A 26,443-nucleotide genomic window follows, 5' to 3' on the forward strand; every position below is an offset into this window, starting at 1 on the left:
GAACAGCGCTCGGCACGTAGTAAGCGCTTAACAAATACCAACATCGTTATTAGTAGTACTAATAATAGCGTAGTACTGATAATAGCAGTAGTAGAAGTAGCAAGCATAACAATAATAATAATAATGATACTTAAGTGCTTAATATGGACTAAGCTGCCTCTAGGCTCTAAGCTCTCCCTAGACTCCTAAGCCCTCTCTCGGGGTGACGCCTGGAGAGTTCCCAGTCCTCTACCAGTCACGACTACAGGAGGGAGAGTCAAGCAGAGGCCCGGCCATTCCATTCCTAGCGTGGGCAGCGGCTGGCGCGTGGCAGGCCATCGGCTCCAAGTCAAAACTCCCCCACGCCGGGCAGCAGTGGCACGGGAGACAGTCGAGGGTGGAGACTCGAGTTGACTGCGCCGAAGGAGGCAGTGGTTAACCACTTCCAGATTTTGACCAAGGAAACTCTACGGATATGCTGCCATAACAACTGCAGATGGAATTAGATCTATGGCATCGCTCTGGGTCGGACAAGACTCGACAGCGTAGAACACCGACCAGCGTTGTTCTAAGCAACGGAGTACATATAAACTAACCAGGTTGGACACAGTCCCCGTCCCGCATGGGGCTCATGTTCTTAATCCCCATTTTGCCGATGAGGTAACTGGGGCACAGAGAAGTTGAAGTGACTTGCCCAAAGTCACACAGCCGATAAGTGGCGGAGTCAGGATTAGAACCCATGACCTCTGACTCCCAAGCCCGGGCTCCTTCCACTGAGCCACACTGCTTCGCAAATAATGGAATTTGTTAAGTGCTTACTATGTGCCAAGCGCTGTTCTAAGTGCTGGGGTGATAATTATTATTATTATTATGGTATTTGTTAAGCGCTTACTATGTGTCAAGCACTATTCTAAGCACTGGGGTAGATACAGGGTAAGTGCTGGGCTAATAATTATTATTATGATTATGGTATTTGTTAAGCCCTTACTATGTGGCAAGCACTATTTTAAGCACTGGGGTAGATACAGGGTAATAAGGTTGGCCCACGTGGGGCTCACGCTTTTAATCCCCATTTTATTGACGACGTAACTCAGGCACAGAGAAGTTAAGGGACTTGCCCGAGGTCACCCAGCAGACAAGTGGCAGAGCCCGGATTAGAACCCACATCTTTTGACTCCCAAACCTGGGCTCTTTCCACTGAGCCACACTGCTCTTAAGATTTCGACACATTGGCAGGGGAAGAGCGTGGCTCAGTGGAAGGAGCCTGGGCTTCGGAGTCAGAGGTCATGGGTTCGACTCCCGGCTCTGCCACTTATCAGCTGTGTGACTGTGGGCGAGTCACTTCACTTCTCTGTGCCTCAGTTACCTCATCTGTAGAATGGGGATTAACTGTGAGCCTCGTGTGGGACAACCTGTTTACCCTGGATCTCCCCCAGTGCTCAGGACAGTGCTCTGCACATAGTAAGCGCTTAATAAATACCAACATTATTATCAGGTTGCCCCACGTGGGCCTAACCGTTTTAATCCCGGTTTAGCAGATGAGGTGACTGAGGCACAGAGAAGTCAAGTGACTTGCCCCAGGTCCCACAGCAGACAAGTGGCAGAACCAGGATTAGAACCCAGGTCTTTCTGACCCCCAGGCCCGGGCTTTCTCCTTTAGGCCGCACGGCTTCCCGCTTGGTCGATTCCTCACTTCTCGTCGCCGAGGTTTTCGTCCTCCCTCCGTGTTCCTCTCCGTTTCGACCCGGTGTAATTACGACCGGGACATGGCGGCTCAGAGGAGGGCCTGGCTCGTCGTTGACCAAAACCGAAGCGAAACAGACAAACAGCTACCGGTAGGGTTCCAGGTCTCGAGAGTTGAGCACGCCCTCCTCCAGAACGCTGAATAACCATTTTCTCAGCCACCTTCCTCCTCTGTTGTTCAAGCTTATTAGTGGCATTTGGCTCTTCCCTCACGTCACTGGCCATTACTCATTAACGTCTCGGCCCAACCCAGCTGGGTCAGCCGAACCTTCGAATAGGACGCTACTCCCTTGAGTAGGTGCGAGAGATCGTTGGGATTCCTCTGTTCAAGTTGATCATAAGTCTCAAGCACGTCCGGTAAAGGGAAATAGAGAAACGGTCTCTGAGAAAAGAGGGAGAGAGCGGGTGAGGGAGAAAACCTAGAGGGGGAACTCTGTGGACTGAGCTTTAAGATTACCTCTGGGGTGTTTACTTTCAGTCGGGACCGAAGGTCAGCGGTCTGAAGGGGTGGCGTATTTGGAATGGTACTTCTTATATGAGGTTGAGAGGACACACCCCGAAGGCGATAAACACACATCTCGCTCCTCATCGAGAGCTCGGTTGTGTTGGCGCACTGCGGTGGCGACCTGGTGGGGGAGAAGGATGCCTGAAAACCTGCTGACGGAGACCGGAATCTTTGCTGGAGCTCTGGGTCTCTCTCCGTTATCTTTCTGGCGACGAAGGCGATGAGTCTGTAGTTGTGGAATCTTAGGGGCCTAAATAGGCAGATCCAGGATCAGCCATGTTGCAGTCTGGTGACAAATCTTCAATCAATCGCTGCTATTTCTTGAGCTCTTTATGTGAACGGAGCATTTTACGAAGCACGAGGGAGAGCACTGTACAGCAGAACGGATAGGTGCAAGATCTCTGGCTACAAGGAGCTTACAGTCTACGGAGGAAAGCTAAAAACTCTTTTCCCGTTGAGGGTTGGCCGTGACTGTTGCGTTGAGTCCGAGGTGCGCCTTCTCCGTTTTGAAACCGACCCTAAGATCCTTGCAGCAGATTTCTATTCTCACGTTGGCTCTCCTGGTGGTATCTCAACTAATTAATGAATTAACCAATTAATTGATTAATTAATGACACGAGAAGCGGCGTGGCTCAGTGGAAAGAGCACGGGCTTCGGAGTCGGAGGTCATGGGTTCGAATCCCGGCTCGGCCACTCGTCAGCTGTGTGACTGTGGGCAAGTCACTCAACTTCTCGGTGCCTCAGTTCCCTCATCTGTAAAATGGGGATGAAGACTGTGAGCCCCACGTGGGACAACCTGATTCCCCTGTGCCTACCCCAGCGCTTAGAACAGTGCTCGGCACATAGTAAGCGCTTAACAAATACCAACATTATTAATTAATTAATTAAGGTGCGTGTTATTCAACCAGTGAAATGTCTTTATTGAGTGGTTACTGTGTGGAGAGAACTGTGCCAAGCCCCTTGTGGAGTCCAGTGCAACAGAGTCGATAGACGTGGCTCAGTGGAAAGAGCCCGGGCTTTGGAGTCAGAGGTCATGGGTTCGAATCCCTGCTCTACCACTTGTCAGCCGTGTGACTGTGGGCAAGTCACTTAACTTCTCTGTGCCTCAGTTACCTCATCTGTAAAATGGGAATTGAGACTGTGAGCCCCATGTGGGACAACCTGAATCCCCGGTGTCTACCCCAGCGCTTAGTACAGTGCTCTGCACATAGTAAGCGCTTAACAAATACCAACATTATTATTATTATTATTATTATTAGACGTGTTCCTTGTCCCCGAGGAGCTTAAGTACTTACTGTGTGCCAGAATTGTGCCAAGTAAGGGGACACATAATTCAATCAGATGAGACACGGTCCCTGTCCCGGGTGACTCACAGCCCCCGTCCGCAAGACTGTCCGTATCGCTTAGTATAGTGCTCCGCACACAGTAAGTGCTGAGTAACTAGGATTGTCTCACTTCCTGACTTCTCACTGGGGTGCTATTCTTCAAGGCAGAGCTGTCCTCAGGTAGATGGGAAAGGAGGGAAGGGAAGCTTATGGACAACAGGAACAGGACAACGTTGTTGTTGTAAAAGTCGTTCCTTTCCTTAAGCCTCTCTGACCAAGACCTCTTCCTTCAGGGAGTCCTTCACCGGGACCTTTCAGAAGGACCTGTGTTCTAGTCCCAACTCAGCCAATCGTCTGCTGTGTGACCCTGGGCGAGTCGCTTACCTTCTCTGTGACTCAGTTACGTCATCTCTAAAACGGAGATTAGGACCGTGAGCCCCATGTGGGACACGGACTGTGTCCGACATGATTACCTTGTATCTACCCCATCACTTGGAACAGTGCCGGGCACGTAGTGAGCACTTAATAAATACCGTAAAAAAAAAAAAAAAACTTTGGAAGTCAGAGCCCAGATAATTCCGGTGCATTGTACTCTTCCAAATGATCGGTACAGGGCTCAGCACGTAGTAAGTGCTCAATAAATACCATTTATTGATCGATTGATTAATCGATCGATCCCACGCCGGTGCCCTGTCCGCTAGGCCACGCCGCTTCTCTATTTGTTACCAGCTCCTAACAAAATGAAGCGTTTGTGCTGCTTCATCTATTTATTATTCAAGATTTCTAACCATTCTGGAAATGTGTTTTAAAAATGGATGTGGTCTTTTTAATATTGACGATTTTTTTACGAGCAGACACTTTTTTACTAGCTGTGTCTGACCCTGCAGCGGAAATACTCCCCATTCTAGTAGACACGTTATTGGACTTTTTTAACCCAACTGGGTGTTTTGCAGTTAATAACAATAATAATAATAATGGTATTTGTTAAGAGCTTACTAGATGCCAAGCCCTGTTCTAAGCACTGGGGTACATAGAAGGAAATCAGGTTAGACACAGTGTCTGTCCCTCATGGGGCTCACAGTCTTAATCCCCATTTTACAGATGAGGTCACTGAGGCACAGAGAAGTGAAGTGACTTGCCCACAGTCTCACAGCTGACAAGTGACAGAGCAGGGATTCGAACCCATGACCTCTGACTCCAAAGCCCGTGCTCTTTCCACTGAGCCACACTGCTTCTCCTTCTCTAGTACAGGGCTTGGCACATAATAAGAACGTGATAAATACTCTTGTCTCTAGACTGTCAGCTCACAGTGGGCAGGGAATGTGTCTGTTGTTGCCCTGAACTCTCCTAAGTGCTCAGTGCAACGCTCTGCACACAGTAAGCTCTCAATAAAGCCGATTGAATGAATAATAATGACAATAGTGATGATAATAATAACGGTCTCCCTGTGTATCTCCCCAGTAGATTTGGATTTTCTCCATCTAAACACCGTGAGACACATTCCTCCTAGAAGCCCATCTAGGGCGCGTCTAGCAGACAAAACCTCCAAATTCTATTTTTCCAGCGTCTGTGGAATGATCACTCTCTCCTTAAAAGGAGAATGTCTCCCTTGGTTCTGGAACTCCACAGGGTAGAATTCCTTGCATCACATGGCTAATTTATGACACAAAAATAAAATAATCCCTGTGGTTTATATTACTGGGATCTACAGAGTTGAACAGGTTTTTAATTCACTCTGAGCCAGTAATCTTTTTCCTGGGCAAACACTCCCTCTGACAGATAGATGGAATAAGCTCCAATTAAAACATTTGAAGCAGCGTGGCCTAGTGGAAAGAGCAGGGTCCTGGGTTTTATTCTCGGCTCTGGCAGTTACCTATTATGTGACCTTTTTGAATCAGTGTTATCTGTTGAGGGCTAACTAGGGGCTGAGGACTATACTAAGCGCTCGGGAGCGGACAATACAACATTCCCTGCTCACAGCGAGTTTACAGTCTAGAGGGAGACACCTTGGCGAAGTCACTTAATAATAATGTTGGTATTTGTTAAGCGCTTACTATGTGCAGAGCACTGTTCTAAGCGCTGGGGTAAACACAGGGGAATCAGGTTGTCCCACATGGGGCTCACAGTCTTCATCCCCATTTGACAGTTGAGGGAACTGAGGCACAGAGAAGTTAAGTGACTTGCCCACAGTCACACAGCTGACAAGTGGCAGAGCTGGGATTTGAGCTCATGAGCCCTGACTCCAAAGCCCGTGCTCTTTCCGCTGCGCCACGACTTAACTTCTCTGTGCCTCAGTTCCCTCTTCTGCAAAATGGGGATTCAATGACTGTTCTTCCTACCTATTAGGCTGTGACCCCCACATATGACCTGATTATCTTGAATCCACCCCAGAACTTAATTCAGTGATTGTCACCTAGTATACACTAAGTGAATACAGGGTCAATTCAGGAGTCAAATTAATACATTTAATTTCAAAATGTCATTCGAAATCCACATTTCAGGGAATCCATCAACCAATCCTATTTTCATTTTATTTATTTCACTTATTTTTGGTATTTGTTATGTGCTTACTATGTGCCAGGCTCAGTTTTAAGGTCTGGGGTAGGTACAAGTTAATCTGGTTGGACACGGTCCATGTCCCACATAGGGTTCACAGTCTTATTCCCCATTTTCCTGATGAGTTAACTGAGGCCTAGAGAAGTTAAGTGACTTACCCAAGGTAACACAGCAGACACGTATCAGAGCCGGGAGTAGAACCCAGGTCCTTCTGACTCGCAGGCCCGTGCTTTAACTTGAGTCTTCATTGTGTGCACAGTCCCGTACTAAGTGTTTGGGAGACTACAAGATATCAGAGTTGGTATTCTTTACCCACAGAGATCTTAGAATCCTTGTAATAAACAAATTACAGGTATGTACATTAAATGCTGGGGGGCTGAGGGAGGGGCGAATAAAGGAAGCAAATCAGGGTGACGCAGAAGGGAGTGGGAGAAGAGGAAAGGAGGGCTGAGTCAGGGAAGGCCTCTTGGAGGAGAGGGGCCTTAAATAACGGGGGAGAGTAGAGAAGCAGCATGGCTCAGTGGAAAGAGCCCGGGCTTGGGAGTCAGAGGTCGTGGGTTCGAATCCCGGCTCTGCCATTTGTCAGCTCTGTGACCGTGGGCAAGTCACTTAACTTCTCTGGGCCTCAGTTACCTCATCTGCAAAATGGGGATTCACTGTGAGCCTCACGTGGGACAAACTGATTACCCTGTGTCTACCCCAGTGCTCAGAACAGTGCCCGGCACATAGTAAACACTTAACAAATACCAACATTATTATTATTATTATTATTATTAATTGTCTGTCGGATACGAGGAGGGAGGGCGTTCCAGGCCAGAGGCAGGATGAGGGGGAGAGCTTGGTGGCGAGATAGATGACAGCGAGATACAGTGAGAAGTTTAGCATTAGAGGAGCGAAGTGTGCGGGCTGGTCGCAGTAGGAAATCGGAGAGGTAAGAGAGGAGCGGGCAAGGTGGTTGAGCGCTTTCAAACCAGTGGTAAGTAGCTTTTTTTCCCCGACACCTAGTTCTCTCAGCTGGGAGCTGCCTCTACTGACGTGCGTTCATTAAGGTCTCGGCACCTCCCTGGATGCTAGACAGACCTCTTTCTGCATTTCCTGTCACATAAAAAAGCGAGCTACCGGAACTGCTCCTCCTGCCCCATAGCCAGTGCAGCTATGGTTAAAGAACGGGGACGGGGACAAACCCCAGGTTCTTCGGGCTGCCTCTCTCGGCTCAGCTTGCCAACTCTAGCTCACTCTCGCCTCTCCTGCCCTGTCCACGCCATTTTCCCCAGCCTGGAGCCCCTTTCCTCTGCAAATCCAGCGGACCAAGGCACTTTCCACATCCAGAGTCCTCCTGAAATCTCAAGGCAGTCAGTCAGTCATATTGATTGAGCACTTACTGTGTGCTAAGCACTTGGGAGAGTACACTATAATAATAATAATAGCACTTGTTAAGCGCTTACTATGTGCCAAGCACCGTTGAGTTGGTGAACACGTTCCCTGCCCACCATGAGTTGACAATCTGGAGATGAGTTTAACAGTCTAGAGGTGAATTTACACCGTTGATCGGTGGTGTTCTCTGATGAGAAGCAGTGTTGCCTAGTGGATAGAGCACGGGCCCGGGAGCCGGAAGGACCTGGGTTCTAATCCCCGCTCCGCCACGTGTCTGCTGTGTGACCGTGGGCGAGTCACTTTGTTCCTCCACAAAACGGGGATTTAAGAGTGTATGAGCCCCGTGTGGGACGGGGACTGCGTCCAACCCGACTGACTTGGATCTAATCCGACGCTTGGAACGGCACCTGGCACAAAGTAAGTGCTTAACAAGTATCATAATGATTATTAATTTTTCTGGTCGGCTGAGCCAGGATGACATCTCTCAGTCAGAATGACTTTGCACGGTTGAACAATATAATGGGCATTCAACATTAATCGTTGATTCCCACCAAAACCGCTAGTTCCTCTTTCAGAGAAACTGAACAAGGAAGAGGTGGTTGAAGGGAAAATGTTACTGAGACAAGTCCAACTGGAAATATTTAACAGAATGGGCTAACAATAGCTAGTCACTATTATTAGTCAACCTTTAGTCTTTACCCATCCGCGTAACCATTGGTATTGCAGTTTTTGCAGAAGAGATTTCCCCAGATTTGGTGGATTCTCACTCTCCTGCCTGCCCTGAATAGAGAACGGGAAGCTCTGAAGAATGTCTGGGCTCTTTCAAGATAATTTTTTGGTTAGCCTGCCCAATTTGAAAGGAGGATGATGATGAGGATGCTGACTGTGTTTTTTGTTAAGCGTTTACTACGTTCCAGGCACTGTGCTAAGCACTAGGGAAGATACAGTACAGGTCAGACACGATGCCTATTCCTCTTGGGGTTTAGAGTCTAAGTGGGAGAATGAATTTAATCGTGAGACCTTGTTCAAGTCACTTAACTTTTCTGTGTCTCAGTTACCTCATCTGTAAAATGGGGATAGACTATGAGCCCCAAGTAGGAAAGGGACTGTGTCCAACCTTCTTAGCTTGTATTTATCCCAGATCTTAATACAGTGGCTGGCACCTGGTAAGCGCTCAACAGATACCATGGGGGGAAAAAAATCTCCGTTTTATAGATGTGGACACTGAGAAGCTGAGAGATTTAGTGATTTGCCCAAGGTCACATGGCCGTCAAGAGGAGGGGCCAGGTTTAGAACCCAGGTCTCCTGACTCTGAAGCCTGGGTTTTTCCCACTAGATCACACTTCTTCTCTATGATACTCACAGACAAGTAAATGCCAGCAGGTTTCCTTTTACACTTCAACAGAGCTCAGGGAAGTTAAGCATGATCATCATTTTGATCAACAAATACATTGAGGAAATTGACATGACATGTTAATTTCTGAAGACTAGGTTTTCATTTGTTCTGCTTGCCGTGGGACCTTGGACAAGTCACTTACCTTTACCTTGCCTCATATTTTTCATCTATAAAATGGAGTTAAAATAACATGTTCTCCCTTCGTCTTCGACCGGGAGCCCCATACGGTCAGAGACTGTATCTGATCTGATTATCTGAGAAGTAGCATGATGTTGTCGATAGAGCACGGGCTGGGGAATCAGAAGGTCATGGGTTCTAATTCCGGTTCCGCCACTTGTCTGTAGTGTGACCTTAAGCAAGTCGCTTCACTTCTCTGGGCCGCAGTTATCCCATCTGTAAAATGGGGATTGAGACTGTGAGCCCCACATGGGGTCAGGACTGCGTCTAACCCGATTTGCTTTTATCCACCCCAGTGCTCAGTACCTGGCACAGAGTAAGAGCTTAATGAATGCCGTAATTATCACTATTCTTATCTCCTATCTACCTGAGCACTTAGAACGGTGCTCGGCACATAGTAAGGGCCTAAAAAAAATACCGCTATTGTTATTATAAAGTAAAAGTAGTATTGAGATTTACTACTGAATCCAAAACAGCTCTTGGGAGCATAAACAGACTAAGACATGTTCCCTGCCCACAAGGGGGAGACAGATGTAAAAATATTCAAACGCGCCAGAATCCGAAATATAGAAACTTGAATCCTAAGTGCTCAATTGAATATACTTGTGGACACAAGTGCTCACTTCATTTTGACCAACTTCCACCTCTGGAACCTCAGCAGGTTAATGGAAAGTCAAAGTTCTTCTAAATCCACCTCAACTCATTGCAGACCATGGACCAATCAGTCAGTGGTATTTATTGAGCGCCTCTTGAATGCAAGACCCCGGCCAAAGCCCTTGAGAGGGTGCCGCGGAAGCGAGAAACCCATTCCCTGCCCTTGAGGAGCTCACAGTCGAATCGTTAAGGAGGGAGATAGTGGCCGCTTTCAGTCCGGTGGTGAGAACCTCTCTGGGTCCTCCGTACAATCGGTCATTTCCAGTCAGCCGGAGTCAAGGTTGCATGATCCTTTTCCGTAAGCGGGCCGCCTCCCAGGACACCCTCTGCTCCACCCGCATATTCGTTCAATCGTATTTATTGAGCGCTTACTATGTGCAGGACATATGTGACGGAGATACTGGTTAGAGCGTCTCCGTCTGGGGCCTGGCTGGGACGTTTTGCTGGACTTCCCACTTGCCCAACCTTGGATACATTCATGACCTAAAGAAAGTCCATTCAGAAACACCTTAGTTTAGTGGAAAGAGCACGGTCCGGGAGTCAGAAGGACCTGGGTTCTAATCCCAGCTCTGCTGCTTTTCTGCCGTGTGACCTCGGGCAAGTCACTTCACTTCTCTGGGGCTGTTACCTCATCTGTAAAGTGGAGATCGAGACTGTGAGCCCTGTGTGGGACAGAGACTGTGGCTAACTCGATTTGCTTGTAGCCACCCCAGAGTTTAGTCCCGTGCCAGGTACGTAGAAAGAGCTTAACAGATACCATCATCATCATTATTATTATTAAGTTACCCTTTTCACCCACACTGAAGAGCCCCGAGGCAAAACACATTGAGCTTCTTGGAATGTGTCTCTTCGGTTTTACAGGGCTCATGCCTGCCGCCCACCAGCCGGTATACAGTGCTTCGAAACACGGCATCATCGGCTTCACGCGATCTGCAGCGGTGAGTGAAAGCGGCCAAAGACGGGTCCTCACCCTGCGTGGTTCCCTCTAACCGAAGGACCCGATCCTGGGGCCTCCGGGGTCCGTGGCTGAATGGTAAACCGGGACGTAGGGGTGGCGGAAGGGGAAGGTAAGATTCCTCAGCAACACGGGCTCTGGAGATCCAGACCGTAGACTCGCTGCTTATTTATTCCTAGAGCTATTGGCCGTTGACGTTGATCGAGTACGTGGTTCACCTCCCGTATCCTCAGCTTTTTTTTTCAGACTGCAAAGCCCACTCCCTTAATTCAGCGCCCTCCCTCGTCCTTCTCTGTTTGGCTGAAGGAAAGAAAAACGTTCAAGTGAAGCAAGTCGTAGAAGTGGCTGTAAAAGATGTTTGAGATTTCACAGGAGCTCCAGACAGGAAAAAATAAGGATTACTATCAGAATAATAATAGCATTTGCGGTATTTGTTAAGTGCTTATTACGTGACAAGCTCTATACAAAGCTCTGGGTTCGAGGCAAGATAATCAGGTCAGACACGGTCCCTGTCCTACCAGGGGCTCACAATCTAAGTAGGAGGGAGAACAGATCTAGAGTTCCCCATTTTACAGATGAGGAAATCAAACCATCGATAGTCCAAAGTGTAAAATGCGGTTTGAGACTGTGAGCCCCATGTGGAACAGGAACTGTGTCCAACCGATTTGCTTGTATTCATTCATTCAGTCATATTTATTGAGCGCTTACTGTGCGCGGAGCACTGTACTAAGCGCTTTGGAAGTACAATTCAGCAACTGAGACAATCCCTGCCCACAGTGGGCTCACAGTCTCCACCCCGGTACTTAGTACAATGCCGGGCACATAGTAAGAGCTTAACCAATATCGCAATTATTAGTAGTAGTAATTAGGGAATTCCCCAAGACGGGTAACTTGGTTCCCTTCACCAGCCCATCACGAGCCACACGATAGTTTCCAAACAGGCCCGTGCAGGCCTCGTCGGGTTCAGTGTTACCAGGTCCCGGACCCAGCGCCCTCTGACCCCCGCTGGTCTCTTTCGCAGATAGCCGCCAAGTGTGCTAACAGCGGAGTGCGGCTAAATGCCATCTGCCCCGGCTTCGTGAACACCCCCATCCTCGAGTCCATCGAGAAGGAAGAGAATATGGGACAATATATCGAATACAAGGATAAGATCAAAGACATGATGAAATTCTACGGCATCTTGGAGTAAGTTGAACTGTGTCCATTTCCCCTCCGATGGAGTACGATCCTTCTCATTCGTTCATTCAGTTCTTTGGATCGTATTTACTGAGCGCCTACTGTGTGCAAAGCACTGTAGTAAGCTTTCGGGAGAGTGCAATACAACAATAAATAGACACATTCCCTGCCCACAACAGGCTTACAGTCTGGGGCGGCGGAGGAGGGCGGTGGGAAGGTTTCTATCTCTTTGCCTTTGATATGACATAGACAGGACCCGACCAAGTGGATGGTTCAGGAATCATTGGGGAAATTTTGCCAAATAATAATAATGGTATGCGTTAAGCGATGAGAAATTCTGCCTAAGAATAATAATAATAATGGTATTCGTTAAGCGATGACTATGTGCCAAGCACTGTTCTAAGCACTGGAGAGGATAGAAGGTAATCATGTTGTCCCATGTGGGACTCACAGTCTTAATCCCCATTCTACAGATGAGGTAACTGAGGCCCAGAGAAGTGACTTGCCCAAAGTCACACGGCTGGCAGGCGGAGGGGTCGGAATTCGAACCCATGACCTATGACTCCCAAGCCCGGGCTGTTTCCACTGAGCCACGCTCCTCTATCAGAGCAGTTGTGCCTCTATAGACTGGATTTGTTCATCCCACAAAAGCTGTGGAATATCAAGTTTAATCTGACTCACCTGTGGGTACCACAGTGTTTCATTCATTCATTCAGTTGGTACGCTTACTGTGTGCGGAGCACTGTACCGAGCCCTTGGGAGAGTACAATACAACAATAAATAGACACATTCCCTGCCCACAACAAGCTTATGTAGTCTAGAGAGAGCTAGAGTACAGAATCTTAAATCTTAAGTGCTTAAGAAATGTTATTATTTTGGTAGAGTGCACAATATCTCAATCGGTAATTTTCTTACAGGAGGCTTCCTGGGCATAGGGGAGCCGTGATTCTAGGTCAGAGATAGGAAGGTCCAAGTCTGATGTGTGAAATACCCCAGAAGGATCTGTCTGGTTTTGGTTTTTCTAATGGTATTTGTTAAGCACTTACTACCTGCCAGGAAATGTACTGAGTGATGGGGTAGATACAAGATAATCAAGTTGGACACCGTCCATGGTCCACGTGGGGCTCGCGATCTTAATCCGATTTTACAGATGAGGTAACTGAGGCCTGGAGAAGTGAAGTGACCTGCCCAGGCCCTGTTTTCTTCAGGTTCACTCTCACTATACTGCCTTGAGAAAACTTCAATATCAAATAATGACATTTATCAAGCACTTAAGAAGGACCAAGCACTGTAGTGGAGATGAGTCGATCAGACGGGGCACGGTCCTGATCTCACGCCATTTAAGAGGCAGGGAAAAGATGAAGCCCAGAGAGTCTCAGTGACTTGCCCAGAGACACGCAGCAGACCCCATGCAGATCTGAGGCTGAAACCCAGGTTTCCCGACTTCCATCCCATGCTCTTTCCATTAGGACGACCTGCCTTGTGTGCGGAGATGAACCCAAATCAGGTTGTTGGTCTCCGTCGTGGTATTTGTTAAGTGATTGCTGTGTGTCAAACAACGTTTTTAGTACTGGGATAAATACAAGATAAGCCGATTGGATAAATTATCTGCCCCACAGAGGGCTCACAGTCTAAGTTGGAGGGAAAACAGGGATTTTGTCCCCAGTTTACCTTTGGGGTAACTGAGGCCCAGAGAAATTAAGTGACTCACCCAAGGTCACACAGCAATCAAGTGGCAGAGCCAGGATTAGAATCCAGGTCCTTTCATTCATTCAATTGTATTTATTGAGCGCTTACCATGCGCTGAGCACTGCACTAAGCGCTTGGAAAGTACAATTTGGTAGCAATTCCTGGGAGTCCTTCAGGCTCCTAGGCCCGTGCTCTATCTACTAGGCCAGGCTGCTTCTTCCGGGGGTAGATACCGTGCAGTCAGATCGGATCCGGTCTCTATTCCACTTGCGGCCCTATTTCCGTAGGGCCACCACAGGCTGAGGGAGAAGGGCTCTCCGTACAGACGGTGACTGTTGAGAACCCCTTGGCTGTGGGGAAAGCCCATTTAGTTCAAATCAATGGTATTTATTGAACGCCTTTTGCGGACTGAGCTCTGGAGAGCTCGGCATCAGCAAAACACATGCCATCCGCCCCCACGGAGCTTTCCGGTCTTAATGAAGGATAAGGGGAAAAGTGAGAAGCAGCATGGCCTGGTGGGAAGAGCACCGGCCTGGCAGTCAGAAGGAAGTGGATTCTAACGCTGACTCTGCCACATGTCCGCTATGTATCCTTGGGCGAGTCGCTTCATCTCTCTGGGCCTCGGTTTCCTCTTCTGCAATCTGGGGATTCATAACTTAGACCGTGAGCCCCACGTGGGACAGGGACCGTGTGTGACGTGATTACCTTCCATCCAACTCAGCACTTACTATTCAGGAAGTGCTTAACAAATACCCCAGTCTATCACAATAACCCAGGGCAGGACCGAAATTAGGATCAGCGTAGGCTACTCCGGTCCTTCCAGATTCAACCGATTGAGCCTATTTGCCTTCCAGCCCTTCCATCATCGCCAAGGGACTGATAACCATCATCGAGGACGATACTCTGAACGGCGCCGTAATGAAGATCACCACCTCTCAGGGGATTCACTTCCAGCACTACGACACGTTGCCTTTTCAGTCCAAAGGTCTGTAAGGCGGCTAACGGCGATGGCCTCATCCAGCTGCCTGCTTCCAAAAGATTTTGCAGTTCGAAGCCTTTTCCGAAAAATGCAAAGGAGAGATGATATTTTCCTAGAGTGCGCAATATCTCAATCAGTAATTTTCTTCCAGGAGATTTATCGGGCATAGGGTGAACAGCGATGCTAGATCAGACACGAGAAGGTCAAAGTTTGATGCGCGGAACGTCCCAGATGGGTCTGTCTGGTTTCCGAAGGTTCGGTCTCACCCTCCTGCCGCTAGAAAAGCTGCGTTCGATCGATCGATCAGTCCATCGAGAGTACTTACCGAGCGCTTTTTGCGTGTACTGAGCGCTTGGAAGAGTACGACAGAAGACACGATCCCTACCCACGAGGAGCTTCCGATCCAGTGGAGGAGTTTACACACAAGCATAAAATGCCTTTCGGAGCGGTGATTTTTTTTTTTTTTAAGATACTTGAATTTTAGTCCTATATATATGTATATATCCACGGCATATTCCTCCCTCCCAAAGGCGTAATTCTGAACAAAACCCTTCTATTACCAAGCCAGGAATGACGACGGTCACGCGTCTGAGCCGTCCTATCAACGACTGCCCGGGAATGCTATTTTGTACCGCGTCCACAGAGTTTACTCCCCTTATCCGGGTGGGATCCCTCAGGCCTCAGGGACTGAAGGATGAGCAGGGGGAGCAAATACAGGGCTCGCAAAGCAACTGCCTACCCAGCGGATACACTTCTTCTTCCTTCTCCGGCCTCACGCCACCCCCAACCCATCAGCCGTTGACATCCGCCGGTACACTCTGTCTCTTGGTGGAGCTTTGAAGACTCTTTGGCAAGCTCCGTCCTCGGTCGAGAGAGAGAGAGAGAGAGAAAAGGGGGCAGAAAGGTTCTCCAAAAGAAAGTGTCTACGCTGGGAGGGCATTCATCTTTCGAGCGTCCTTCTGATGCACCGTCGATTTCCAGAGGCCTGTCTTGCATCAGGATTCGGAAGCTCCTACTGCTCTACAGCTCCTATAAGCTCTGTAATCGCCGCTCTTCCAGAACTGAAACGCGTTTCGTCAGGGACGAACACCGTCTGGGTGCCGAAAGCCGTGACCCTTTGACGGCCTCGAGGGCCACGGCGTCTGTCCTAATTTGTCTCGAGTGTCGTTTCGATAGATCACGCTGGTCCCCTCCAGGCACGGTGCGGAGGCTCTTGATTGGAAAGAGCCGATCCTCTCCCGTATGGGGAAGTGAGAGTTGAACTAGGCTCTGAGCCTCAGGACCCTCAAGGGGGATGAACTCCGGGGGGCAGCTCCCCGCCGCACAAGACTCCTAGCTAGACTAGCAAAAACGATCATTGGATCAATCAGGGATCGCCAGTGCTTTTCAGTGCCGTTGTCAATCCATCAATCAATCAATGGTATTTATTGACTCCTGTGAGCAGAGCACCGTACTGAGCATCGAGAGTAGAGAAAAAAAAGTAGGCAAAAATGATCCCTGCCCACAAGGAGCTTACAGGCTACAGGGAGAATGATGATTGTCACCAGAAAGCATTGAGCCTCTGCCGTTGGTCAGGGCGCTTCATCACCCAAAACCAGCCAGTCAGTAGTATTTACTGAGTGCCTAATCTAAAGAGCACTGTACTCAACGCTTGGGAGAGTACAATAGAGGTAAGATACCCAATCCTTTTATAATGGTTTTTGCTAAGCGGTTATTACCTGCCAGGCACTGTACTAAACTCCAGGGCTTATCAGGTTGGACACAGTCCCTGCCCAGCTGGGGCTCACATTCTCATTCCCCATTTTACAGTTGAGGTACCTGAAGCACAGACAAGTGAAGTGACTTGCCCAAGGTCACACAGCAGACTAGTGAGGCAGAGCCGGGATTAGAACCCAGGTCCTCTGACTCCCAGGTCCACGCCCTATCCACTAGACCGTGCTGCTTCTCACGGAACTTCCCTCGTTCAGAGCGAGCGAAGACGGGAGAACTTTCCCTTTGAGAGCGAGCGAGCGAGGACCGTGCTTGGAGAAGAAGCTCAGAGACGGTTTTTGCCCCACGGGACTAGGTCGGTCTAACTTTTGTAGTGCTCTGGGTGAAAATGTGGAGGAACCCAATTGTGATTAGCTTTCTTTCGCTGCTGCCCATCGCAGAGGAGGAGGCTATTTGACCTTCAGTGGTGGAGCGTCCAAAACACTCCCCCTGGTTGGCACCATTCAGCATGAAGTCACTGCAGATGAGAGAATATACAGCTGCCTTTTTCATGGACGGCCCCTCATCCGATTCCCCCCCAGGCTTATCTTCGGGTGACCCTTCTATTTCCGTGAGACCCAGGGCTGGGCTTTCTCTCTTTGGTGGAAATAAAGTACCTTCCTGCGGACGGACTTCGGTCGAGCCAGCTCACGGAAACATTTATGCTTGGGGAGATTCGTATTTCGCCACCACGGCGACGGTTTCGAATCAACCGCTGAATTGCGCAAATGCGAAATGCGAGTGTGAGTAGATCACATCTTCACATCTTCAAAAGTCGGTCAGGTTGTCTCTCCGAAATAGGAAGCTCATCCGGCCCAGAGGGGGGAGAAATCAAGGAGATGAGACGTGCTTCCCTTAGCATGATTTAAGGTTCATTTTTCTGGATGGGAAAGACCTTTCTGTGGCAAAAGAGTGGATTCTACCCCTCCGAGAGCATATATCTGCTGAATGGACACAAGCCACCAAAACCTACGTGAATCATTTTAGGAGTGAAAACATTTGTCGACTTGATTATGGGAAAATCAAGGGTATTCATCTGATCTGTTTTGTTCTGCTACTGAGTTTTGACTATCTTAGGGAATTTAAGATGTACATTTTAAATAAAGAAATTATTTAATATACTCTATTGGTCTCCACGTTCTTTTTTCTTAACAAAGAAACCAGGCGGTTTGGACAGGTGAGAGGACCTGGACAAAGATGAACAGAATGTACATTTGTCTCATCCTTCACATCTAAATATGGTATTGTTTCCTGTGCATAAAAAGGCAGGCATAAAGATCATTCATTCATTCATTCAATAGTATTTTTTGAGTGTGCTTACTATGTGCAGAGCACTGTACTAAGCGCCTGGAATGTACAAATCGACAACAGATAGAGACGGTCCCTGCCCATTCACGGGCTTACAGTCTAATCGGGGGAGACAGACAAAAACAATAGCAGCAAATAGAATCAAGGAGATGTACATCTCATTAAAACAATAGCAATAAGTAGAATCAAGGTGATGTACATCTCATTAACAAAATAAATAGGGTAATAAAGATCGACGTATGCTCTTCAGTCTTCTCCGCATCCCCTGTTTATATTATTTGGATACATTTTTTTGCGGGGGGAGGGCATCTTTTGCACGTTTTCAGACTCTCCCTCACCTCATTTTGAGCCCCTGCAGGTCGGCATGAGCTCTGTGCTACTGGGGTTGTCACTGGGCGGGATGATCCCGAAACAATCAGTGGAATTTATTAACGTTTACTATGTGCAGAGCACCGTACTAAGTGCCTGGGAGAGTACAGTACAACAGAGTCGTGGACACATTCCCTGCCCACAGATGGAAGATATTCGATTTGGGAGCGTTTCCGCATTTACACTGGAATAACGTCCATAGCCCCGCAAGTCAAGTTCCGGACTTCAGAAGGTACCGGCTTCCTGGTCTGACAGGTGAAATGATGGTGGTTTTCCCAGCTGATCCTAAATCTGCCGGGAAGAGAATTTAGAGTTACACAGGGAATTCTGACTCCTTTCCCACTTTCCCCTCTTTCTTCTCTTCATTGAACTCTAAGCTGTAAGCTCATCCTCTAGACTGTAACCTCACTGAAGGCAGGGAATGTGTCTGTTTATTATTATACGGTATTTTCCCAAGCGCTTAGCGCAGTGCTCTGCACACAGGAAGCTCCCAATAAATACAATTGACTGAGGGACTGACTTCGTGCTCCTCACTGGGATCGTTGGGGTCAGCATGGCTTAGTGGAAAGAGCACGAGCTTGGGAGTCGGAGGTCGTGGGTTCTAATCCCGGCTCCGCCACTTATCTGCCGTGTGAGCTGGGATGAGTCACTTGACTTCTCTGGGCCTCAGCTCGCCTGCAGAATGGGGATTAAGACTGTGAGCCGCACGTGGGACGACCTTCATTACCTTGTATCTACCGCAGCGCTTAGAACGGTGCCTGGAACATAGTAAACACTTAACAAATACCATCCTTATTATTATTATCCCTTCCTCTCCTCTCTTCCCCCTCTTCCCCACTGGCTCTCTTTCTCTTCTCACTTCTGTTCTGTTTCTCTGATGTTGCGTCTTTTCCTAGTATATTTCGGCAGCTGTTCTTATTGATCGTCCCACAGATAAAAGCCGGGCCTTCCTCAAACCCAAAAGGCCAGGTGTGAGGAGGAGAGGGAGGGAGAGTTGGCCAGGGAAAGGCTTTTTCTATTTAGTTTCTGCAGCCCAGTGGCCAAAAAGGAGGAAAAGAGGATGAAGCAAAGCAACTCGGTGAGTCAGTCATGGTCTCTGTGCTTTGCCCTCTCTGATGAGAGTTGGCGTTTCGTTCGGAAGGGATTCATTCATTCATTCAACAATATTTATCGAGCGCCTACAGTGCGCAGAGCACCGTACTAAGCGCCTGGTGGCACGGTAGTATCGGCAAGTAGTATCGGGAAGCAGCGTGGCTCAGTGGAAAGAGCCCAGGCTTGGGTGTCAGAGGACGAGGGTTCCGATCCCGGCTCGGCCACTCGTCCGCTGTGTGATCTTGGACAAGCCACTTCGCTTCTCTGTGCCTCAGTTACCTCATCTGCAAAAAGGGGACGGAGACTGTGAGCCCCAAGTGGGACAACCTGATTACCTTGTACCTACCCCGGAGCTTAGAACAGGGCTTGGCACATAGTAAGAGCTTAACAATACCATAATTATTAGTTGGAGTAGAAGATTAGACTGTAAGCTCATCGTGAGCAGAGAATGTGTCCGTTTACTGTTATGTTGTACTCTTCCAAGCACTTAATATAGTGCTTTGCACACGGTAAGCACTCAATAAATACGATTGAATTGAATGAATGACTAGTAGAAGTAGTGGTGGTTAATCAACGGTATTCATTAAGTACTTACTGTGTGCGGAGCACTGTGGTAAGCAATTGGGAGAGTACAATAGAGTTGGAAGAATTGATCCCTGCCGTGGTCTCGTGGTCTAGTGGAGGAGCTTACAGTCTGGGGAAGCAGCGTGGCTCAGGAGGAAAGAGCCCGGGCTTCGGAGTCAGAGGTCACGGGTTCGACTCCCGGCTCTGCCACTTGTCAGCTGGGTGACTGTGGGCGAGTCACTTCACTTCTCTGTGCCTCGGCTACCTGATCTGTAAAATGGGGATTAACGTGGGACAACTTGATTACCCTGTATCTACCCCAGCGCTTAGAACAGTGCTCTGCACATAGTAAGCGCTTAACAAATACCAACATTATCATTGGTAATAATAGCAGCAGGCTACTATATTAGTAATAATAGCAGCGCTTCTGTACATATCCATAATTTATTAATTTAAATTAATGTCTGTCTCCCCTTCTAGACTCTAAACTCAGTGTGGGCAGGGAATATTCAATAGTATTTATTGAGCGCTTACTAGGTGCAGAGCACTGTACTAAGCGCTTGGAATGAACAAGTCGGCAACAGATAGAGACGGTCCCTGCCCTTTGACGGGCTTACGGTCTAATCACGGGCTTACAGTCTAATCACCTACTAACTGTTATATTCTCCCAAGCACTTAGAATAGTGCCGTGCACACCGTAACCACTCGGTATACACAGTCGATTGACTGATAGTAGAAATGATAGTGCTTATTAAAGTCCTACTGAATGTAATGCAGTGAACTAAGTATTTGAGAAGCCCAGCAGAAGAGGAAATCGGTGCTTCTATCTGATGGGAGAGAGCGGAGAAGTAGTCACAAGAAATGAAAAATGACTAGATGAAATAGGAGGGTCTGGGTACTAAGTGCTGAGGGTGGTGCAAGACTAGCAGAGAATCAAGCACGGGCTGCTAACAGCTTGGCTAAAGAATATATTCCTTTTCCACAAACATATAATCTCCCCATCCACCTGTCCCCGTCGGCTCGGGCTGTGCCAACTGATGTTTTCAAGTTCGATTCTAATGTTCTCGCTTCCCGTCTGTCTCTACCCCTTCCCTAAGGGAAGAAGCACGGCTTAATGGGTAGAGCACGGGCCCGTGAGTCGGAAGGACCTGGGTTCTAATCCCGGCTCTGCCATTTATCTGCTGTGTGACCTTGGGCACGTTACTTAACTTCTCTGTGCCTCAGTCATCCCATCTGTAAAATGAGTATTAAGACTGGGAGCCCCCTGTGGGAAAGGAACTGGGTCCAACCTGATGAGCTTCTATCTAGCCCAGCGCTTAGAACAGTGCTTGACACGTAGAGAGCGCTGGACAGATATTATTGTTGTTATTCGCTAGGCCGCTTTGCTCCTGCCCTCAAGAAGCTGACGGTGTAGCGGAGAGTAGCATAATTTATAGTTAGGGGGAAGTATTTGAGTGCACAGATTGGTATATAATAATAATCATGATGGTATTTGTTAAGCGCTGACTGTGTGTCAAGTACCGTTCTAAGCGCTAGGTTAGATACGAGGTGATGGAGGTTGTCCCACGCGGGGCTCACAGGCTTAATCCCCATTTTACAGATGAAGTAACTGAGGCACAGAGAAGTTGTGACTCGCCCAAAGTCACACAGTTGATAATGACTACACCTCCTTTCCTCTTCCTTGATTTGCTCATTCATTCACTCGATCATATCTTTTTAGCACTTACTGTGCGCAGAGCACTGTACTAAACGCTTGAGAGACCACCATCTTCTGGGACCTTCAAACACTGGCAAAGCTTCATTGTGCAGAAATGCATTCATTCAATTATATTTACTGAGCGCTTACGGTGTGCAGAGCACTATACTAAGCACTTGGAATGTACAATTCGAAATGAGTTCCAGGCCGATCAATCATTCATCCCGTCGTATTTATTGAGCGCTTACTGTGGGCAAAGCACTGTACTAAGCACTTGGGAGAGGACAATGGATAACAATAGACACATTCCCTGTCCACAGTAAGCTAGAGGGGCAGAAACACATTAATAGACATAAATTCCAGATGTGGAACTGGGAGGCGGGAGAAATAAAGGGAGCAAGTCAGGGTGACCCAGGGTGAAGACCGGTTCTGGATTAAGGAGAGGCAGCCCAGCTGTGCCTGACATTTTTGCTTGTACCTATTCATATAATCCTATTCCTTAAGGACTAATTTATCTACAGATTGACTTTTCCTTCTTTCGTCTATTAGTTGAGAGGCGCTGTGATGGACTAACGGAAAGACCTCAGCCGTGCCCCGCAGCTCTCTCCCGCACGGAGCTCTTATTCCCCGTTTTACAGTTGCGGTAACGGAGGTACAGACGAGTTAAGTAACCTGGCCAAGGTCACACAGCACACTAGTGGGGCAGAGCCAGGATTAGAACCCAGGTCCTCTGACCAAAGTCTGCCTCTGGGAGGCGGGACACTAATATTCTAGCCCCGGCTCCACCATGTGCCTGTTGTGTGACCTTGAGTGAGTCATTTCCTCTGTGCCTCAGTCTCCTCATCTTTATAACGGCCATTAAATACGAGTTCTCCCTTCTTAATAATGATAACTGTGGTATTTGTCAAGTGCTTACTATGAACTAGGCACTGTACTAAACACTGGGGCAGATACAGCAAATTGGATTGGACACAGTCCCCGTCCCATGTGGGACTCACTGTCTCAATCCCCATTTTACAGCTGAGGGAACTGAGGCCCAGAGAAGTGAAGTGACTTGCCCTGGGTCACATGGCAGACAGGTGGAAGGGCTGGGATTAGAACCCATGACCTTCTGACCACCAGGCCGTTCTCAATCTACTACACCATATGGAACAATAATTGCATCTGATCAACCCCTATCTTCCTTGGTGCTTGACACATAGCCAGTGCTTAACGGATACTATTGTCATTATTATTATCATTATTATTATTATATCAGAGTCTTTTTTTTTCCCTACTAGACTGTAAACTCCTTGAGGGCAGGGACAATCTCCACTCGATCATTCTCTCTAACTCTAACTCCAACTCTCTCCAATTGTCTCCAACTCCAAGCACAGGGTGGGAGCTCCAGCTGTACTATTGACCGATGAATTCCACTTCGGCAATACACATCCGTGTTCTTGGCAGTCGGTCCCAGCGAAACATTTGTGAGATTTCTAGGCTGGATTTTCCATCCTGCCCGGAAAGTCACCGGCTGTGGGACAGACGGACGCTTTTCTCCCTGGAAGCAAAGCGATGATCGAGTCCTGGAATCGGCCCCAGCTTGACCAGGAGCTTGGTCAGATGGTATTGAATAAAAGAAAACATTTTAGCTGAGGAAACTGAGGGTTCATTCTCTCTTTGCTCATCCTATCTAGCTACTCTATCTGTAGCGGTTTTCCCCTCTTGCCCCCAAGCAGTTGAAATGCAGGTTATTTGCCATTTGAAAGGCATCCAAATGTTGTGGAAGTTTGGAAAGAAAAGCTTCGCCGTGTCCCTTTCTTTCAGCTTTCGAAATCTCTTAGTTTCTCTTTTCTGTATACTCCTAATGGACTATATCACGCTCTAATTCCTTCCATAGGTTCTGAAGCTTATCTTGTGGAAATGTTCTAGTATTCTCCCCCTCTAGCCCGTAGGCTCACTGTGGGCAGGGAATGTCTCTGTTAGATTGTTATATGATACTCCCCAAGTGCTTAGTACAGTGCTCCGCACATAAAAGTGCTCAGTAAATATGATTTATTGATTGATATTCAGAAATAGATCAGGTTCTGCTTGAGAAACTGGAACCCACAATGATCCTGGGAATGAGACCCTCAATCAGTCAATCAATAGCATTGATTGAGTGCTTATTATGTGCAGAGCACTGTACTAAGCACTTGGGAGAATACGATAAACAGAATTAGCAGACAGGATCCCTGCCCATGAAGAGCTTACCAGAGACTGACGCTCTCCTCTTTATCCGAGTAACAAGGATGATCAAATGTCTGTGGACTGATCTAGCCACACACTGAGGTAGGAAAGCAGTGTGGCCTAGTGGAAAAAGCCCAGACCTGGGCGTCAGAGGACCTGAATTCTAATCCTGGCTCTGCTCCTTCTCATATGGTATTTGAGAAGCACTTACTATGTTCATTCATTCATTCAATAGTATTTATTGAGCGCTTACTATGTGCAGAGCACTGTACTAAGCGCTTGGGATGAACAAGTCGGCAACAGATAGAGACGGTCCCTGCCATTTGACAGGCTTACGGTCTAATCGGGGGAGACGGACAGACGAGAACGATGGCACTAAACAGCGTCGAGGGGAAGAACATCTCGTAAAAACCGATGGCGACTAAATAGAATCGAGGCGATGTACAATTCATTAACAAAATAAATAGGGTAACGAAAATATATACAGTCGAGCGGACGAGTACGGTGCTGTGGGGATGGGAAGGGAGAGGTGGAGGAGCAGAGGGAAAAGGGGAAAATGAGGCTTTAGCTGCGGAGAGGTAAAGGGGGGGTGGCAGAGGGAGTAGAGGGGGAAGAGGAGCTCAGTCTGGGAACGCCTCTCGGAGGAGGTGATTTTTAAGTAAGGTTTTGAAGAGGGAAAGAGAATCAGTTTGGCGGAGGTGAGGAGGGAGGGCGTTCCGGGACCGCGGGAGGACGCGACCCGGGGGTCGACGGTGGGACGGGCGAGACCGAGGGACGGCGAGGAGGTGGGCGGCGGAGGAGCGGAGCGTGCGGGGTGGGCGGTAGAAAGAGAGAAGGGAGGAGAGGTAGGAAGGGGCGAGGTGACGGAGAGCCTCGAAGCCTAGAGTGAGGAGTTTCTGTTTGGAGCGGAGGTCGATAGGCAACCACTGGAGTTGTTTAAGAAGGGGAGTGACATGCCCAGATCGTTTCTGCGGGAAGATGAGCCGGGCGGCGGAGTGAAGAATAGACCGGAGCGGGGCGAGAGAGGAGGAAGGGAGGTCGGAGAGAAGGCCGACACGGTAGTCTAGCCGGGATATAACGAGAGCCCGTAATAGTAAGGTAGCCGTCCGGGTGGAGAGGAAAGGGCGGATCTCGGCGATATCGTAGAGGTGAAACCGGCAGGTCTCGGTAACGGATAGGATGCGTGGGGTGAACGAGAGGGACGAGTCGAGGATGACACCGAGATCGCGGGCCTGCGGGACGGGAAGGACGGTCGTGCCATCCACGGTGATAGAGGAGTCTGGGAGCGGACCGGGTTCGGGAGGGAAGATGAGGAGCTCAGTCTCGCTCACGTTGAGTTTTAGGTGGCGGGCCGACATCCAGGTGGAGACGTCCCGGAGGCGGGAGGAGATGCGAGCCCGAAGGGAGGGGGAGAGGACGGGGGCGGAGATGTAGATCTGCGTGTCATCTGAGTAGAGATGGTAGTCGAAGCCTTGAGAGCGGATGAGTTCACCGAGGGAGTGAGTGTAAATGGAGAACAGAAGAGGGCCGAGAACTGACCCTTGAGGAACTCCAACAGTTAAAGGATGGGAGGGGGAGGAGGCTCCGGCGTAGGAGACCGAGAATGATCGGCCAGAGAGGTGAGAGGAGAACCAGGAGAGGACGGAGTCCGTGAAGCCGAGGTGAGATAAGGTATGGAGGAGGAGGGGATGGTCGACAGTGTATGTGCCAGGCACTGTTCTAAGCACTGAGGTAGATTCAAAGTAATAAGATTGGACACGGTCCCTGTGCAACCCGGGGCTCACAGTCTTTATTGTGATATCGGAGATTCCTAAGCGCTTAGTACAGTGCTTTATATGCAGTAAGTGCTCCATAAACATGACCGAATGAATTAATCCCCATTTTACAATTGAGGTAACCGAGGCACAGAGGAATTATAATGTTGGTATTTGTTAAGCGCTTACTATGTGCAGAGCACTGTTCTAAGCACTGGGGTAGATACAGGGTAATCAGGTTGTCCACACGAGGCTCACAGTCTTAATCCCCATTTTACAGATGAGGTAACTGAGGCACAGAGAAGTTAAGTGACTTAAGTGACTTGCCCAAGTCACCACCGGCAGACAAGCGGTGGAGCCGGGATTAGAACTCAGATCCTTCTGACTGCCAAGCCCGCGCCCTATCCTCTAGGTCACTCTGCTTCTCATTTACCTGACGTGTGACCTCGGGTAAGTCATTTATTTTCTTTGTGCCGCAATTCCCTCATCTGTAAACCACCTAAATCCTACTTTCCCCAATTTAGACTGTGAGCCTCATGTGGGGCAGGGACTGTATTCAACCTAATTTCAACCTGATTATCTTGTCTCCACCCCAGTGCTTAGTACAGTGCTTGGTACGCAGTAGGTGGTTAACAAGTACCATTACTTTAAAACAGTCATGAGATTTATTGAGTAGCCTGAAGTGAGTCAACAGCGATAGCAGCTCCTGGGATGACTACTTCATTCCATGGGGTGGTGACTATTGAACTTTGTCAGCGGCCGTTCCAACCCTGACAGTTCCAGCTCTCTGACAATCATAATAATGATGTTATTCATTAAGCGCTTACTCTGTGCCAGACTCTGTACTAAACCCTGGAGCAGAGAAAATCCCAACTCTTTCCTACTCTACTGAACACAACCAGAGAAGCAGCGTGATTTAGCGGAGAGATCGCGGACTTGGGCATCGGAGGTCGTGGGTTCTAAGCCCGGCTCCGTCAGCTGTGTGATTTTAGGCAAGTCGCTTATCTTCTCTGTGCCTCAGTTACCTCATCTGGAAAATGGGGATTAAGACTGTGAGCCCCCCGTGGGGAAACGTGATTTATCTTGTATCCACCCCAGCACTTAGGGCTTGGCACATAGTAAATGCTTAACAAATACCATCATTATTATTATTATGGACTAGTGGATAGAGCAGGGGTCTGAGAGGAAGAAAGAA

General features: G+C 48.4%; 1 protein-coding gene across 1 annotated transcript in view; it reads left to right on the forward strand.

Annotated features, from left to right (window-relative positions):
- The window catches only part of HPGD (15-hydroxyprostaglandin dehydrogenase), a 42,957-nt gene extending 27,987 nt beyond the window's left edge, over window positions 1-14,970 (forward strand). The window contains exons 5-7 of the mRNA XM_029076380.2: window positions 10,571-10,647; window positions 11,686-11,849; window positions 14,384-14,970. Coding sequence (XP_028932213.1) covers window positions 10,571-10,647; window positions 11,686-11,849; window positions 14,384-14,522 — 380 coding nt within the window. The 3' untranslated portion in view covers window positions 14,523-14,970. The remainder of the gene's footprint in view (window positions 1-10,570; window positions 10,648-11,685; window positions 11,850-14,383) is intronic.
- Window positions 14,971-26,443: the final 11,473 nt, after the last annotated feature.

Source organism: Ornithorhynchus anatinus, chromosome 12 (assembly GCF_004115215.2).
Source record: "Ornithorhynchus anatinus isolate Pmale09 chromosome 12, mOrnAna1.pri.v4, whole genome shotgun sequence".
Taxonomy (NCBI): Eukaryota; Metazoa; Chordata; class Mammalia; order Monotremata; family Ornithorhynchidae; genus Ornithorhynchus; species Ornithorhynchus anatinus.